Raw genomic sequence first — 14167 nt, 5'->3', positions numbered from 1 at the left:
AGCATTGGAAAATGTTAAGAATGTTTGTGTCATGTTTGTCCTCCTACAGAAACCATATGAAAACAAAAAATATCTTTTTACCATCTTTTTCCATTTTCATACATTTTTGAAAAAAACTCCAGGGAGCCACTAGGGGTGCGCTAAAGAGCCGCGGGTTGCCGACCTCTGGTCCAGACAGTCAAGCAAAACTGACAATTTTGAGTTGTCTTTAGATTTTAGAGGAAAATACAACTGGGTATCATCTGCATAACAATGGTACGCCACGCCATGTTTTTGACAGATTAATCCCAGAGGGAGCATATATAAGGAACAAAACAGGGCCGAGACGCGAACCTCAAGGAACCCCGGAAATGATGGGACGATGTTGTTGCAAAGATACTTACAGTCAATAGAAGGTTCAAAAGGAACCATCAAATTAAAGTGTTACCAAAATATTCAGTAAAGATTTATTTGTCAGTAAATATTAAGTTCTAATCATGTTCTTGTCTTTTGATGAACACAAATGTTCTTACTTGACAGTGAACTTCAAAATGAAATTTTGTCGCAATGTTTTGCAATTTCCCTCAATCTTAGCATCAATGCTCAATGTTTTAGCTTCAGTAGGAGTGGGAATGTTGTACAACTGGGCCATCTGAGAGAGTCAACACAAACAAATACACATTCATAAATCATCTCACAGCAGAATAACCACACAAGAGAGAAAGTGAGTATGAGTAAATGAAGCTGAACACACTACAGACCTGCACAGACACACAGGTCGAGCCATTCACTTCAATGCTGTATTTGGCTGGAACGTTCTGCAGCTGCTTCTCCTGGTACAGTAACTTGTTGTCCTGATTGACATCAAAGTGGTGAGTGTCTCCTTCTGACTGTACAGTCACTGTGCTGGAGCTGTCAGAGCTGAACACTTTGGTGGCGTACAAAGACAGAGCCTGAAGAGCCACCACTGTGTCCTGGGAAATAAATGTGTTCAGTAATGTCACTTTTACTCATTCACACCAGCACATTCAGCAATAGTGTGTTTGAGTGGAGACGTTTGAGTAACCTGTGTGGAGAAGAATCCTCCATAGGCATTCTGCTGCTTCACAAGCCACCTGACAATCCTGTTAGCATAGCCAAGATCAGCTGCGGTGACTGAATCTGCAGTGAGAACGGCTAGCAGCACATATGAGCTGATCTCCACTGCCAGAGACTCGGAGTCATCAGCAGATGCAGACTGAGACCAGTGGAGAAGAGACCCTAAAGGACAAAAGACACACATGTACAATAGTGCAGTCATAAAAGACAACAAAGTCATCAGAAACAAACCTCTTACCGTCTGAAATAGCAACTTCCTCCAGTTTCTTGAAAAGCTGCTGTCGAGTGAGCGTGTCTCTAGCCAGACTGAAAGTGTAGGCGAGCAGAGCAGTGGTGTAAGTGTTTTTGACATTTGCAATGACAGACCTCAAACATGACAAACCTTCACTGATGACAGGATCCTGTGACAAAAAACAAAAAGAAACAAACACTGTGAGTGTCATTTTTCTACGAGTTTATACTAGGGCAGCACGTTTTATCGCACGATACGAAAAATAACATTGATATAGTGCTTAAACGGCATTCTTAGTGCGATTATGAAATTGCAAACGCTGCAATAATTTTTTTTATGCGCAGCTTGTCAATGAAGTATGGCTCCAAATGCTAATCCATCTGAAAGCACTGTGAGTTTGAGTCGCTTATAACGTACATTTGAAAAAGAAACACACGTCAAACATCTTTCAAGACATGAGAAGCATTTATTAACATCTTGTCCAACAAAAGACAACATTTAATAACACGTTTTTCCTTCAAACTCACTCCATAACGTCAGTTGAGCATGTGAGATTATGTGGCTTCTTACACAGAATAAGGCAGTCATGTGTTTATTAGTCATGTTTAATCAATCAAAGCGTTTCAATCTTCTGTTTATTCAGCTACAGCAGCGATAATACAGGATTTCCTGGAATGACGCGTGTTATCTACTACCGCAGCAGGACATAGTTGTAGTTTCTGCACAAGAGCGCCCTCTGGCTTTCAGATGGAGAAGCATTTACTACTGATCACAAAGCTGTACAGCTCTGACAAGCTGCACATAAAATAATCGCAGCCTTTGCCAAATTGTGTGCGATAAAATTTGCAATAAATCGTGATATATTGTGCAGCCCTAGTTTATACTGTGTTTCCTGTAGATGAACTTACTGTGACTGGAGTTTCCAGTTCAAGCAATGATGCAGTAATGTAGGCAGTCATGGTTGCCTCATCACTGACTCCACCCTGCAATATATGGGAAATAAAGGATAAATAAAGCAACACACTGAAACTATTAAAGGAAAGTGTATCTAGACAAACTTTGATGTTGGCTTGAGAAAGTCTCTGGGCACTATCATACACCCGGCACAATGTGGCGCCAGAAGCGACGCAAGTATATTTTGCTAGTTTCAGTCCGGCACAGTTTCAGTCGTTCCTGGACTACATTTCCCAGAATCCTCCCTCCATCACCTGCACTCACATTATCTGGACTATTTAAGCCACTCACATCCTCACACACTTTGCGTGGTCTTTTATTCTCCTGTTGCAATTCTGAGCGTTAGCTATCTTGTCTGTCTGCCTGTTCCTGATTCTGTCTGTTCCCTTTGTACGATTCTCTGCTGCCTGCCCTTTGGACTATTTGCTCTGCTTTGGATTTACGATTGTTATCTGCCAGCCCTGACCCATAGCCTGTTCTTCGACTACGATTCTGCCTGCTCTCTGCCATACCTGTTTGCCTGGGTCTCCAGCGTGGGAGTCGGACGCTCTAACAAGGAGGCTGAAGGCTGCAACCTCCAGCGTCAGTCGCTAGAGCATCTCTTGAGATCAGAGGAGGTTTACCCCCTTTACATTAGTAATATGTGCCTATATGCTTCTGCTTATTACACACACAGACATGCGCAGCAGCACACAAACATGCCAAATATAATAGTCAACATTTGAAGTGGATCAAAAAAGTTAATAGTTGTCATAGGACAAGAACAGGTATTGCATTTTGGTTTTACGACAACTTTAATGAAAGGTTTTGATCCACTTCAAATGTTGACTACTGTATTAAACACAAATTACTCATTAAGAGAATAGGGGCAACCTTGTTAGACCATGCGCCAGGCGCACTGATCATGTTTCCCATCGTTAAACTGGCAAAAGTGGATTCGGACACGCCTTAACTGCACTTGTGCCGTGCGCTTCAGACCATGCGCTTAGATCATTAAAATAGGGCCCTAAATGGTCTTATAGATTCCAGGTTTTCTAGATAGTTACCAGGCCATTTCTAGGTGGCCTGTTTTATAGTTTTACAGATGTTAACAGACCTTCATTCTGTTGTTGAACAGTCTTCCCTGTTGGAGAAAACAGCCGTCTGAATCCCGTCTGTTTATTAACCATTCCTTTGCACTCTGAATAATGTTTGGATCGATAAATATGTATTTCTGTGCTTTGCCAAAGGACCTCAGCACAAAGGCAGTCGACCTGATGGTGTGGAAGATATAATTCAATTCAATAAATCATTCTATTCATCACAAATCTAAAAACAAATCATTTGAACTGAGAGACACATTTTTAAATGTGTTTTTGTACCATCTTCTTAGGTTTGTTACTGAAGATTAACAAAAGAAATAGTGAAAATATATTTACCATGTATTCCCATCACCATTGCCAAATGTGCTGTATGATCCATCAAAATGCCTGTAGTTCATTTGTCTCTGGTATCCTGTTTAGTGTGATGATGGTTAACACTTCAAAAGTTTGTTTGGGTTGACTCAATTAATGTGTCTGATTATTTAACTTTACTGAATGACATTCAGGTGTGTTAAAAATGTGTAATTTGGTATATAAAAAACACACAATCTCAGTATTTTCTTATTCTTAGTATTTTCTTGACATGGTTTATGTCTCTCACCGCTCTTCAAGAAGCCTGTGGCTGTCTCTCGGATGGCTGAGGTGAGCTGCTCCGTGTTCTCCAGATACTGCAGTATGTAAATATTGGGAGAAAGAACAGCCATGTTTTGTTCTCCACAGCCGTACGGCATCCGTAATAATCCGTGAAGATTCCTCAGCGCCCGACCCAATATGTCTCCTATAAACCAAACCCAAATAAAACTCACTACATTTTATAATCCAAACCCAATCTCCTCATTTCTGCTTGTATTTGTAAATGTTACCAATGACTGAAACAGAGGATCTGACTGATCCCTCTATCACATCTTTAGGGAGGGTCAGAGCCACTTCCTCTGAGAGAGTGTCACCTGTGAAGAGGCAGAAACACATATCAGCGATGATCAGCAGAGTAACGCTATGATGTTAAATATAGTCTGTGGACTTACCCTTTGGACACAGTAACCAGCTGTGAGTCTCAGTCTTTTCAGTTCCTTCTGCCTGCAGCATAAAACAATCACATCAACACATCATACTGACATAAGCAGCATTAAAGCTGTTTGATGTGCGCTGACCTGTACGAGCAGACTTCGTGTGACCGTGTCAATGCGTCCTCTCTCTGGGACGCTCACAATCTCATTGTCACACACAGTCTGGGACGCCTCTGCCTCCGCACTGACAGTGATATTCAAGACTCCTGCAGCACAAGACATGTACATGAAGATGCAGCAGACACAAACACTGAGAAACAACGATTCAGACTGGAAAACTCACCAAGAACAGAAGGACTGAGGATCCATTTAAAGGTTTTTCTTCCAGCAGCACATAGACAGGATGAATACTGATCATCAGAAGAGGCTTTGAGAGTGTAGTCTGATGAAGGAGCTAGAGTCACTTTAACCTGTCAATCAACCACACATGATTAGTGGCATATTGGATATGATTTGATTAGACTGAGTCTGAAATCTCACCATGATGCACTTGGACAGATAGTTGAAGACAGTGGCCTTCAGCTCAAAGATCTCCCCACGGATGATGGAGTAAGGCAGAGCGAGCTCCAGGAAGAAGGGCTGGAAAACTGTCAGCTGAGCAGGAGGAGCCAGACCCAGACCTTCGGAGGACAGACAGAAGGCCTCCGTCTCCCAAGAAGTGATGGTGTCAGGAACCGTGACAGGAATCTGAGCTGATCCAGAGTCCCTGTGGAGGAATTACAACAATAGGCATATTTGATTCTGCCATTGTTTCAACACACAGATGATTAAAAAAACTGATTCAGAATCTGCAAAGCAAGCAATGTATTTTCTGTCCTGTGGTGGTGATGGGAGATGATGTTTTAAAGATGAGTAATAAGATAAATGTGATGTTAAATATACCGATTACGCTTCACATACCCCACTTCAACAAGTTCCCAGATCCATGTTTCTGGAAAGACGGACCGAACCGTGACTACTGGAGAATCTCTGTCAGTGGTTATAAAATAACCAGCACCAAAATCACGAAGCAATGAAAAAGACCCTGTTGGATGCTCTGGAGCTAACGATGGAAAAAAAAAAGTGATATTTTATAGTTTTATATTTTATGTATTTGAACAGCACCTCAAAATAACCAAGTCTATATCAGTCATATATGAACAGCAAATGGAAGGTGGATCATCTTTCTAATATACATTATTTTATTTTCATATACTGAATTATTTTAGTGTTATCAGAGTTTTCTGGTTTCAGTTTATTTAGATTTTAGGGCTGCCAAAGTTAACCCTTAAATGCATACCTCGGGTCTTTAGTGACCCAGGACATCATTCACTACCCTCCTCCTCGTTCATTTTTTAAAGTTAGACATCAACCTTCTTGGTATTCCTCAATCAATTTATTATAAAGAATATAACAAGAAAAAAATCATAAAATTATAAAAGAATGCCTATTTTGCGTTCATTTTGTGTAAAAATTGTATAGGGTCGCTAACGACCCGAGGTGTGTATGAGTGTACGTATATTTTTTTCTGCACAACAATAATTGAATCTTAGATGACGGAAAAAGTGCAATTCACCTTTATTCCACAAGGTGGCAATGTCTGATACACAATGCTGAAGTGACGACTCTTTCAGACAGAAAACGAAATAAAACGAAATAATAAAACAAACATGAAATGGCTCAGCGATTTATTGCAGAGCAAGTACTGAACGGCATCAAATATGACTGTAACTGTTACTGGATAGATCTGGTGAAGCTGTTAGCGATAAAAAATATTGATTTTGAAGTTATTATTTTGAAGATATTGATATTGAAAATTATAGTTTTGAGAATACGTTTGAGATCGCGATTGGGCTCATATTTGTCAAAAATAGCTGAAAATTATTTGCTGAATTTACTGGAAAATGAGCTCTGACGAGGTGATGGCATAAAACATCTGCTCAAACTGATCCCTTTCAAGCTCCAAAAGATAACAAAATATGCTTTATTTTATTCTTCTGTAATTGTTACTCTAATATCAGAGGAGTTTTATATTATCACGACAGATAGAGATCCTTCCGTGTTAGATATAGGTCCTGGTCGATAAAGACCCGAATATGTAAGAGTGATTGGCGAAACAGTCATGCATTTAAGGGTTAATGTGTTGATTTTATTTTACAAAAGTTAAATAGTTTTTGTTACCAACGATAACTGATTCAAAGTTAATAACCCCAGAAAATCCTTTGTCACATCACTATAATTGAGTACAAATTAAACAAGTCTCACATATTTTTTGAAATATATTTCATTACTAACACATACATATTTAAACATTAGAGCTTGAATTGTAATACCAGTACATGATGTACCTATAAGGAGTGGGTGAAACATCAAGCCTCTGTATGACAGACACCGAGGGACTCGCACAACCAAATTTGTTGCCATCTTCAATCCCACTCTCTGTCAAATGGAAAAGATGAACCACAATAAAAGCCAAGAAAATTCTAATTACTTTTAATTGTCAGTAAAGTCAAGGGGGCACATGTGCAGTATTTACTCTGCTAATTATCATCTACTGCACCCGTTACCTTTAAGGATTCATAGGCTTTGCCTGTCGGCACATGTCGACGGGGTCTCACGTGCAGACACTCCTGCTCATCTTCAACAGCGTAAGGAAAATCTGACCTCGACTGCACTGGCAGCAGGTTGAAGATCTGTGACGGGACCACATTCACACACTATCAGTATGATTTCTAAAAATTCTACACTAAATAAATCATGTATTTTCCAACAAAACTTTAAATGCATTCTGGTGAGAAAGAATGAAGATTAATGTTAAATCTGCTGAGAATGGATGTCAGTTTAAACACCGATGGATCACAGCAGTAATAACTAATGTCTGATTCACACTGTCACAGTTCAATACTAAATCTTTAGGCATCTGCACCTTGTCAGTATCCAGGCATTGTCCAGACTTCAGGATCAGGATGCTCTGATCTACAGCACTGAGGCCACACAGTGAACCAGGCTGAGCTGAGAGCTGGAGAGTATTTTTCTCACCAGGAACTGCTTTAGCAGGAGAAAACTGCAGAGACACCTGTGACATATGATTTTTATTAACAAAATTCGGGAGGAGCAAGGTCAGATAATTAACTTAATTAGCACAGGTGGAGAGCATTCAGTTAATCAACTCAACCAATGTCAAAAGGTATAAATTCAGCAGACTGACTTCTGTTCATCTGAGAGTTTATCAGCATTAGGCCCCGCCCTACGTTCCGGTCTAAAATCGATCTCTCGCCGTCCGTCCGATGAAAAATTTTTCGTCCTCAAGGAATCTTACCTCAATTTTCTGGCCTAAAAAGTATTATCCTCCACACCGCACCTCGAGTGCAAATCTGCTATATTGAAGAATGGAATTGTATTTGTCTGAATCATCTTAGCAAAGATGTTTTTATAAATAAACAATTACACCTGTTCCAGAAGTGGTCAAATAAGCAGCAGGAAAACTGAGAATTCATTCTTATATATTGGTCTCCTGGAGCATTGGTCTCCCATCGGATGCTGCGAGAGCTCTCCTGGCCAGGCAGCATGGGCTCTCCTGGTCAAGCGACCAGGCTTCTTGAAATGCCAGTCTGCCAATTCTCGGCATCTTTTGGGGGTCTTTAGTCTGGCGGCTGTCCTTTTTGCTCTTTTGCTTTTTGGGGGGAGTACTCTGGGTTCAGGCCAAAATTCCGAGCTCGGAGCCCTCTCCCCGGACAGCACGCCAAATACGCATAACTTTACTCTATTTAATTATATGGATATGTGAACTTGTGAAACAGTGAATAGGGCTTTATTTTAGAATTGAGTCAGTAATACTGTTTAAAGAGGCTCATTTCTAAAGCTACAATACACACCTTGTTTTTGAAACACTTTTCAGTGTCGAAATTTCTGCTACCAGCAACAACATCTTCACTGGGCAGAACACAGTACGCCAGAATCTGCATTACAGGAGACAGATATCCACCAACAGACAGTTTGAATGTCACCGTGCCTCTTGCTACTCCATTAGAAGATTTCACTTCAACCTTCTCATATCCATGATGAACGATCACTCCTCTGGACAAGACCTGAAACAGGCATCCAGTTATCACTGTTAAACAAAAACATCACTGTAAGAATGAACATACTGTGCATGTTCTCACCATATAGACAATGTCAGTTTTGAAGTCTTCAACTGTCTCTCCAAGAAAGGAGTACTTGATGGTGGCTGTAAACTCAAAGTCACACTTTAATGGCTGCTCAGTATTCTCTATAATCAGTTCACTTGTTGGATTGTGTGGATATGCAACAGGATGGAGGAGCTGAACTGTTTTTATATCCGCAGAGATGTGAGGCCTGTTGTGGTCATAAAAACGCCCCCCTTGATAGACACTTGCCTGGATAACAAAGAATCACAAATAACTCGTGCAATCGAACACAAAAGAAAAGTGAACACAAACTCTCTTACAATTAGGTCAATATCCTGTTCAGAAAGACTGGATGTATTGAGAGAGAAGCTGGCCAGTCCATCGCTGTCTGTCGTGAGATTTAGGAGCAGTTTTGAAGTCCAACTTTTATCCTCTCTGAGATAAACCTGTTTGTTTTGAATTGGTGCGCCTTTTAAATTTGAGAGTTTGATCTGTTGAAAATAAGGTTTTGAAGGAATAAATGACAGAATAATTCTGTACATATCAATGGTGTTAAAGTGAGACATACTTACTTTTCCTTCTATAACTGATCCATGTTCATATGTTTTGGGAAGGTCAATAAATGTGACTTTACCAATTTCATAAGTAAGAGATACAAATTTATATTGTCTCATGGTGATCTCTGTACAGTAACAGTAAAAACACCAAAATAAGTATTTCTTTACATAAGAGTAAAACATCAAAAATGAGAAATTCAATAAATGTGGGTAATGAGATGTGACCAAATCCAACAGCTCACCTGTTCCTTCTTCCGTCAGCACTGCCTCAACATGAAGGGAATTCTGCAGGACAGCCTTTAGTGTGGTGTTCAGAAAGACTGATGTATCTAAGGTATGGATGGCACAGCCTGTCTTTTTTATCTAATTATAATGAATGAACACAAACATAGCACACTGACTAATTAATTGGAGAAATGGAGGAAAGACAATGCACTATTACTGCGTTTCAACTCATATACCTCAATGGTTTCCTCTAAACACAGTGGAGTGAATTGATGGAAGGGGTAAAGAAAATGATGGGACTTATCACGGCACACTTTCACCCATGATTTACCAGCTACGGGCTGTCCGTACGTGTATCTATGAAAAAGGTACAAGCAACTGATCTACAGCCCAGGCTTGAGTTAAGCATCTGATATATTAGGATGGGGGTTACAGTAAGTAACTGATTTAATTAACAATTAAATCAAGCAACTTAATTGTGCCAAGAATGGACGAACACAATGCTCTCTTAATGCAGGAAATAAAATAAACCACTCACTTTCCGCAAACCTCAATTATCAGTTCCTCTTCTTCAAAATTTAATTTATTCGGGCTTTTTACAGTAACTTCAAACTTAGGCAAAACTAGAAGTCAGAAGGCAGAAATTAGTAGTCAAATTAGATATTAATATTCAAACATATTATTGAAATTCTTCCCACGCAACAATGCAAACAATTGTATTTATGACTTACCATACTTTTTCACCTCAAAACCATGTGAGATCATCCAGTCACTAATAAAAGCCTTCAGTTTGTACATGCCTTCACGGGCATCTGGGTTTAATTCATAAGAACGCTGCAAAATCCACCTTGGTGAAGAAACATTTGTCCATTGACCAATCCGGTTACCTTGACTGTCCTGTTTAACACCAAAGACACAGTGCAGATATTTAGTAACATCCTGACTATCAATGAAGAAATGTTTAATTAGCCTACTGAAAATGCAATAATTGCAAAGGTAATAGAATCAGATTTGAAAGGTGTGTTTGTAATGACTGCACAGACGGTTTTGTGTTCTTACCTCAAGAACCACTCTACTATACTGTAAAAGAGCAAAGAGTAATTAAAGATTAAGAGCTAAAAATGTGTTTATTTATTAAACTTGTATTCAACAATGCAAGATAAACACATCAGACCTGCTGAACAAGGGGTGCAAAGTTTGTATCCATGGAAACAACTCTGAAGTTTACTGTAAAATAGAAATGTGTATTAAAGAAAACTCCACTTTTGACATCTTCAGCTCTTATGTAAGGGACAGTCAGTCAGTATTTCACTCCTGTAAATGACTGAAATGTGTGTGAACATAACCGTATTAAGGACCAAATACAGGGTTGACAACTGCATTCTGCTGCTAGGTGAACATGTCTTTTGCTCTGTAAGGCTGTGGCTCTCCAGGAACTAAGTTAGACACCCCTGATCTATAGCATCTCTAGATTTCATATAAAATAAAGTCATAGAGATACTGATATCAAGAGATTTACTTCATCAGATATTTGTAATTACAGTATTTAGGCTGAATAATGTGAGGGGATTGTTCAAACACACACTAGATGACCAATTCTCATGTTTCCAAAGCTCCTCAAACTTATCTGCTTCCCTTGTCTTTTCTTCTGCTCCTCTTTTCTGTTTAAAAGTGTGAAATACATGTGTACTTCATACTCTTTCACCATCTGCTGGTTTGTGCAACATTTGTAATTTTTGACCTATGGTGCTACATCAGCTCACTGCAAACCATAGCGCTGGCTCCGTGGGCGTGGCCGCATTAGCAGATAATGAGCTGAATCACGGACTTCTGACATGGCTCTCTTTTCATACAGATTACATAAACACAGAAGGTTTGTTTTCTGTTTTGACTTACATGATTTAAAACCTGACATCTTACCGTTTTTTTAGACATAAGTGTAATTTTTCTGTGATTAGTATTCACTAAGTTACAGTTCATTTTCTGAGAACTATCAGATTGGACTTCGTTCAGAGGGAGAGGAGAAATCGCGCATCATGTTAGTTTTCTTTATTTTACAAAAAGCACAACATTGTGTTTTTACTCTGAGTGTATACAAATAAAAGAAGATATTCTATAGTTTCAATTGATATATTACTTATGTCTCTATGACAAAAAATGACGGAGTATTTTAAGTCTGTTTTGCTGCAATGTGAAAAAAAACCTGCAAAACGCGCCGGCGCGTTTTCAGACCTCAGAGAGTTAAATGCTCATCTTGAACTAGCTCTCTTCTTCTTCTCTATTAGAATTCCAGCAGTGTAGACACTGCTAAGTGTATTACTGCCCTCCACAGGTCAAAGTTTGAACTAATTGTTATATACTATTGAACTAGCATATTGCATATAAAAATTAGTTCAAACTTTGACCTGTGAAGGGCAGTAATACACTTAGCAGTGTCTACACTGCTGGAATTCTAATAGAGGAGAAGAAGAAGAGAGCTAGTTCAAGATGAGCATTCATGGTTAAAACTTATATAATTTTCAATTTTTGTCAGAAAATGACCAATGGTTTCACTAGATTAGACCCTTATCTCTCATCTGGGATCGTGTAGAACAATTTGAAGCAGCAGTGAAACTAATTTTGACCTTCAGCTGTTTGGTGCCCATCGAAGTCTACTATAAGGAGAAAAATCCAGGAATGTTTTCATCAAAAACTTTAATTTCTTTTCGACTGAAGAAAGAAAGACATGGACATCTTGGATGACATGGGGGTGAGTAAATGATCAGGAAAAGTTTATTTAAAAGTGGACTAATCCTTTAATGTATATTAGATGTCAGTGACACCAGCATTATTTACTGAGGTTTAGTCTTTGAAGCATTCACAGCTCACCTGTCTGTCCTGGATTATAGATGGGTTTATCAGTCTGGATAAAGGTCAGAGGATGGTAAGGCTTGAACATGACTTTTCTCTCTTCAGTCATCTTGAAAGCCTTTCCATGAAGTTCTACCTTTATATTCTGCACTGATTCTGTTTCGACCAGAGGAGCCTGATGAGAAATTATGTACTGTATTTACAACCTGCCATCACAAAAACTAGATGCATTATGCTGAAACGAACATATTTGATTATATTGTCATCATCTTTGGCACATTTTGTTGATGGCAGACCTTGAAGTTAAAGCAGCGGTGAAACTCTTCCTCGGCTTTCTCCTGCAGCAGTAACATGCTCTGGTTTCCATGAACAAGATGAATGTTCATGACAAGGCTTTCATTAGGCTTGAGAAGACTTGCACACAGTTTGGCCTCAGATCCCGACTCAATCACAGCAGGAAATGTCACCATGAAAGATCTGTCCAGACACAATTATCATACAATATTGCCTGTGTAGTTAGATACAATAAGAAATATATATAAAAATAAAAATAAAATAAAAATTAACTGGGAGCAAAAATCAATGATGAATCAATTATGAGTCATGTTATACATGCCTTAAGTTGTGTTTCAAACAGCAAACCTCTACTGTGCAACACAGATCAGTTTAATAAATACAGGAGAAAGCATCAAGACTTATCTGACACAATGACTAAAGGTATACTACTAATTTATCACACTTAGAAAACAAAACATGTCTGCCTTCCTCAGCAGAAATGGTTAAAAACTCACGGCCTTGTTTGTCCATTGACACATATCAGGAGGAAAGAGAGCAGAAGGAGCCCTTTCCAACAGCTGCTCATATTCAGAGCCATGATGACGAGCGATCATCCAGGTCATGTGATCAACTGGACCGTCTCTTTTAAAGGGACTCTCATGCTAAAGGAGGTCCTTCAAAACATCCGTATTGATCATCTGATTAATGATTCAACCATGTAGGCAATGGAGTTCAAAAACCTGTGCTAATATGCAGTTTGTTAGTTTGTCCAAAAATTCATTTGTGATGAGTTTGATAAATACAAACGGGCTCAGTTCAAGTAAAAACTTTACTCTTTACTCCTGACCACATAATTCAGGGTTGAACTTAAAGGTTCCAGTGTTGGAATACTCAAGAATGTAAATCTAAATAATCAAAATAATTTTATTTGCAGTCAAATGAGAAGGTATGTTCAATTTTTAGTAGTCAATCACATGCAAGAAATCAGCTTAGATCTTTAAAGTAAATAAAAGTGTACATGTGATTTTCTAAAAACAAACTCTTATCTTCATCTACAGAGAAAAGGACAGCTACTGACCTTTAACTCTGTGTAGACAAATAGTGGCCCAAGACAACTGATATTTAACATCCAGTGGCACATACACCCACTCAAACTGAGGGAGAGTTACTGTAAACTGCTGTTTGCATTTGTCTACACAATATAACTAAACATGGCTACTGAAAGTCACCGAAAATCTGTTGTGTAAGATTAAATATGCAAGACACTTCCTGCTACCTGAGATTATCTAAACAGATGGGCAGTGTCATTTATTTCATATGTACATACAGTGCCACTTGAAAGTTTGTGAACCCCTTACAGAATCTGTGAAAATCTGAAAACATTTGACAAAATAAGAGGGATCATACAAAATGCATATTATTATTATTATTTTTTTTTTTTTAGTACTGTCTTGAGTGAGATATTATACATAAAAAAATGTTTACATATAATTCACAAGACAAAAAAAAAAAAAGCTGAATTTATTAAAATGACCCAGTTCAAAGGTTTGTGAACCATTGATTCTCAATACTGTGTGTGGTTACCTGATGATCCATGACTGTTTTTATGTTTTGTGATGGTTGTTCATGAGTCTCTTGTTTGTCCTGAGCAGTTAAAAACTGACCTCTGTTCTTCAGAAAAATCCTCCAGATCCTGCAGATTCTTCAGTTTTCAAACATC

At 38.7% G+C, this 14167-nt stretch overlaps 1 protein-coding gene across 1 annotated transcript; it reads right to left on the bottom strand.

Moving 5' to 3' along the window:
- Positions 1-434: 434 nt before the first annotated feature.
- On the bottom strand, positions 435-13078 carry LOC125247164 (alpha-2-macroglobulin-like). The gene is made up of 30 exons (XM_048158381.1): positions 12963-13078; positions 12468-12648; positions 12190-12346; positions 10496-10548; positions 10381-10401; positions 10053-10218; positions 9860-9944; positions 9558-9678; positions 9339-9459; positions 9112-9221; positions 8860-9030; positions 8555-8788; positions 8267-8479; positions 7318-7467; positions 6959-7084; positions 6740-6830; positions 5313-5454; positions 4893-5118; positions 4696-4822; positions 4497-4618; positions 4371-4422; positions 4209-4292; positions 3947-4123; positions 3682-3757; positions 3360-3516; positions 2218-2292; positions 1316-1478; positions 1046-1239; positions 741-953; positions 435-631 (listed from the first exon to the last, which is right to left on the bottom strand). The coding sequence occupies exons 1-30, from the start codon at positions 13043-13045 to the stop codon at positions 509-511; spliced, it is 4014 nt and encodes a 1337-aa protein (XP_048014338.1). The 5' UTR covers positions 13046-13078; the 3' UTR covers positions 435-508.
- Positions 13079-14167: the final 1089 nt, after the last annotated feature.

The sequence above is a fragment of the Megalobrama amblycephala genome, linkage group LG15, assembly GCF_018812025.1.
Source record: "Megalobrama amblycephala isolate DHTTF-2021 linkage group LG15, ASM1881202v1, whole genome shotgun sequence".
NCBI classification, from domain to species: Eukaryota; Metazoa; Chordata; class Actinopteri; order Cypriniformes; family Xenocyprididae; genus Megalobrama; species Megalobrama amblycephala.
This window is presented reverse-complemented; position numbering and strand designations above follow the sequence as displayed.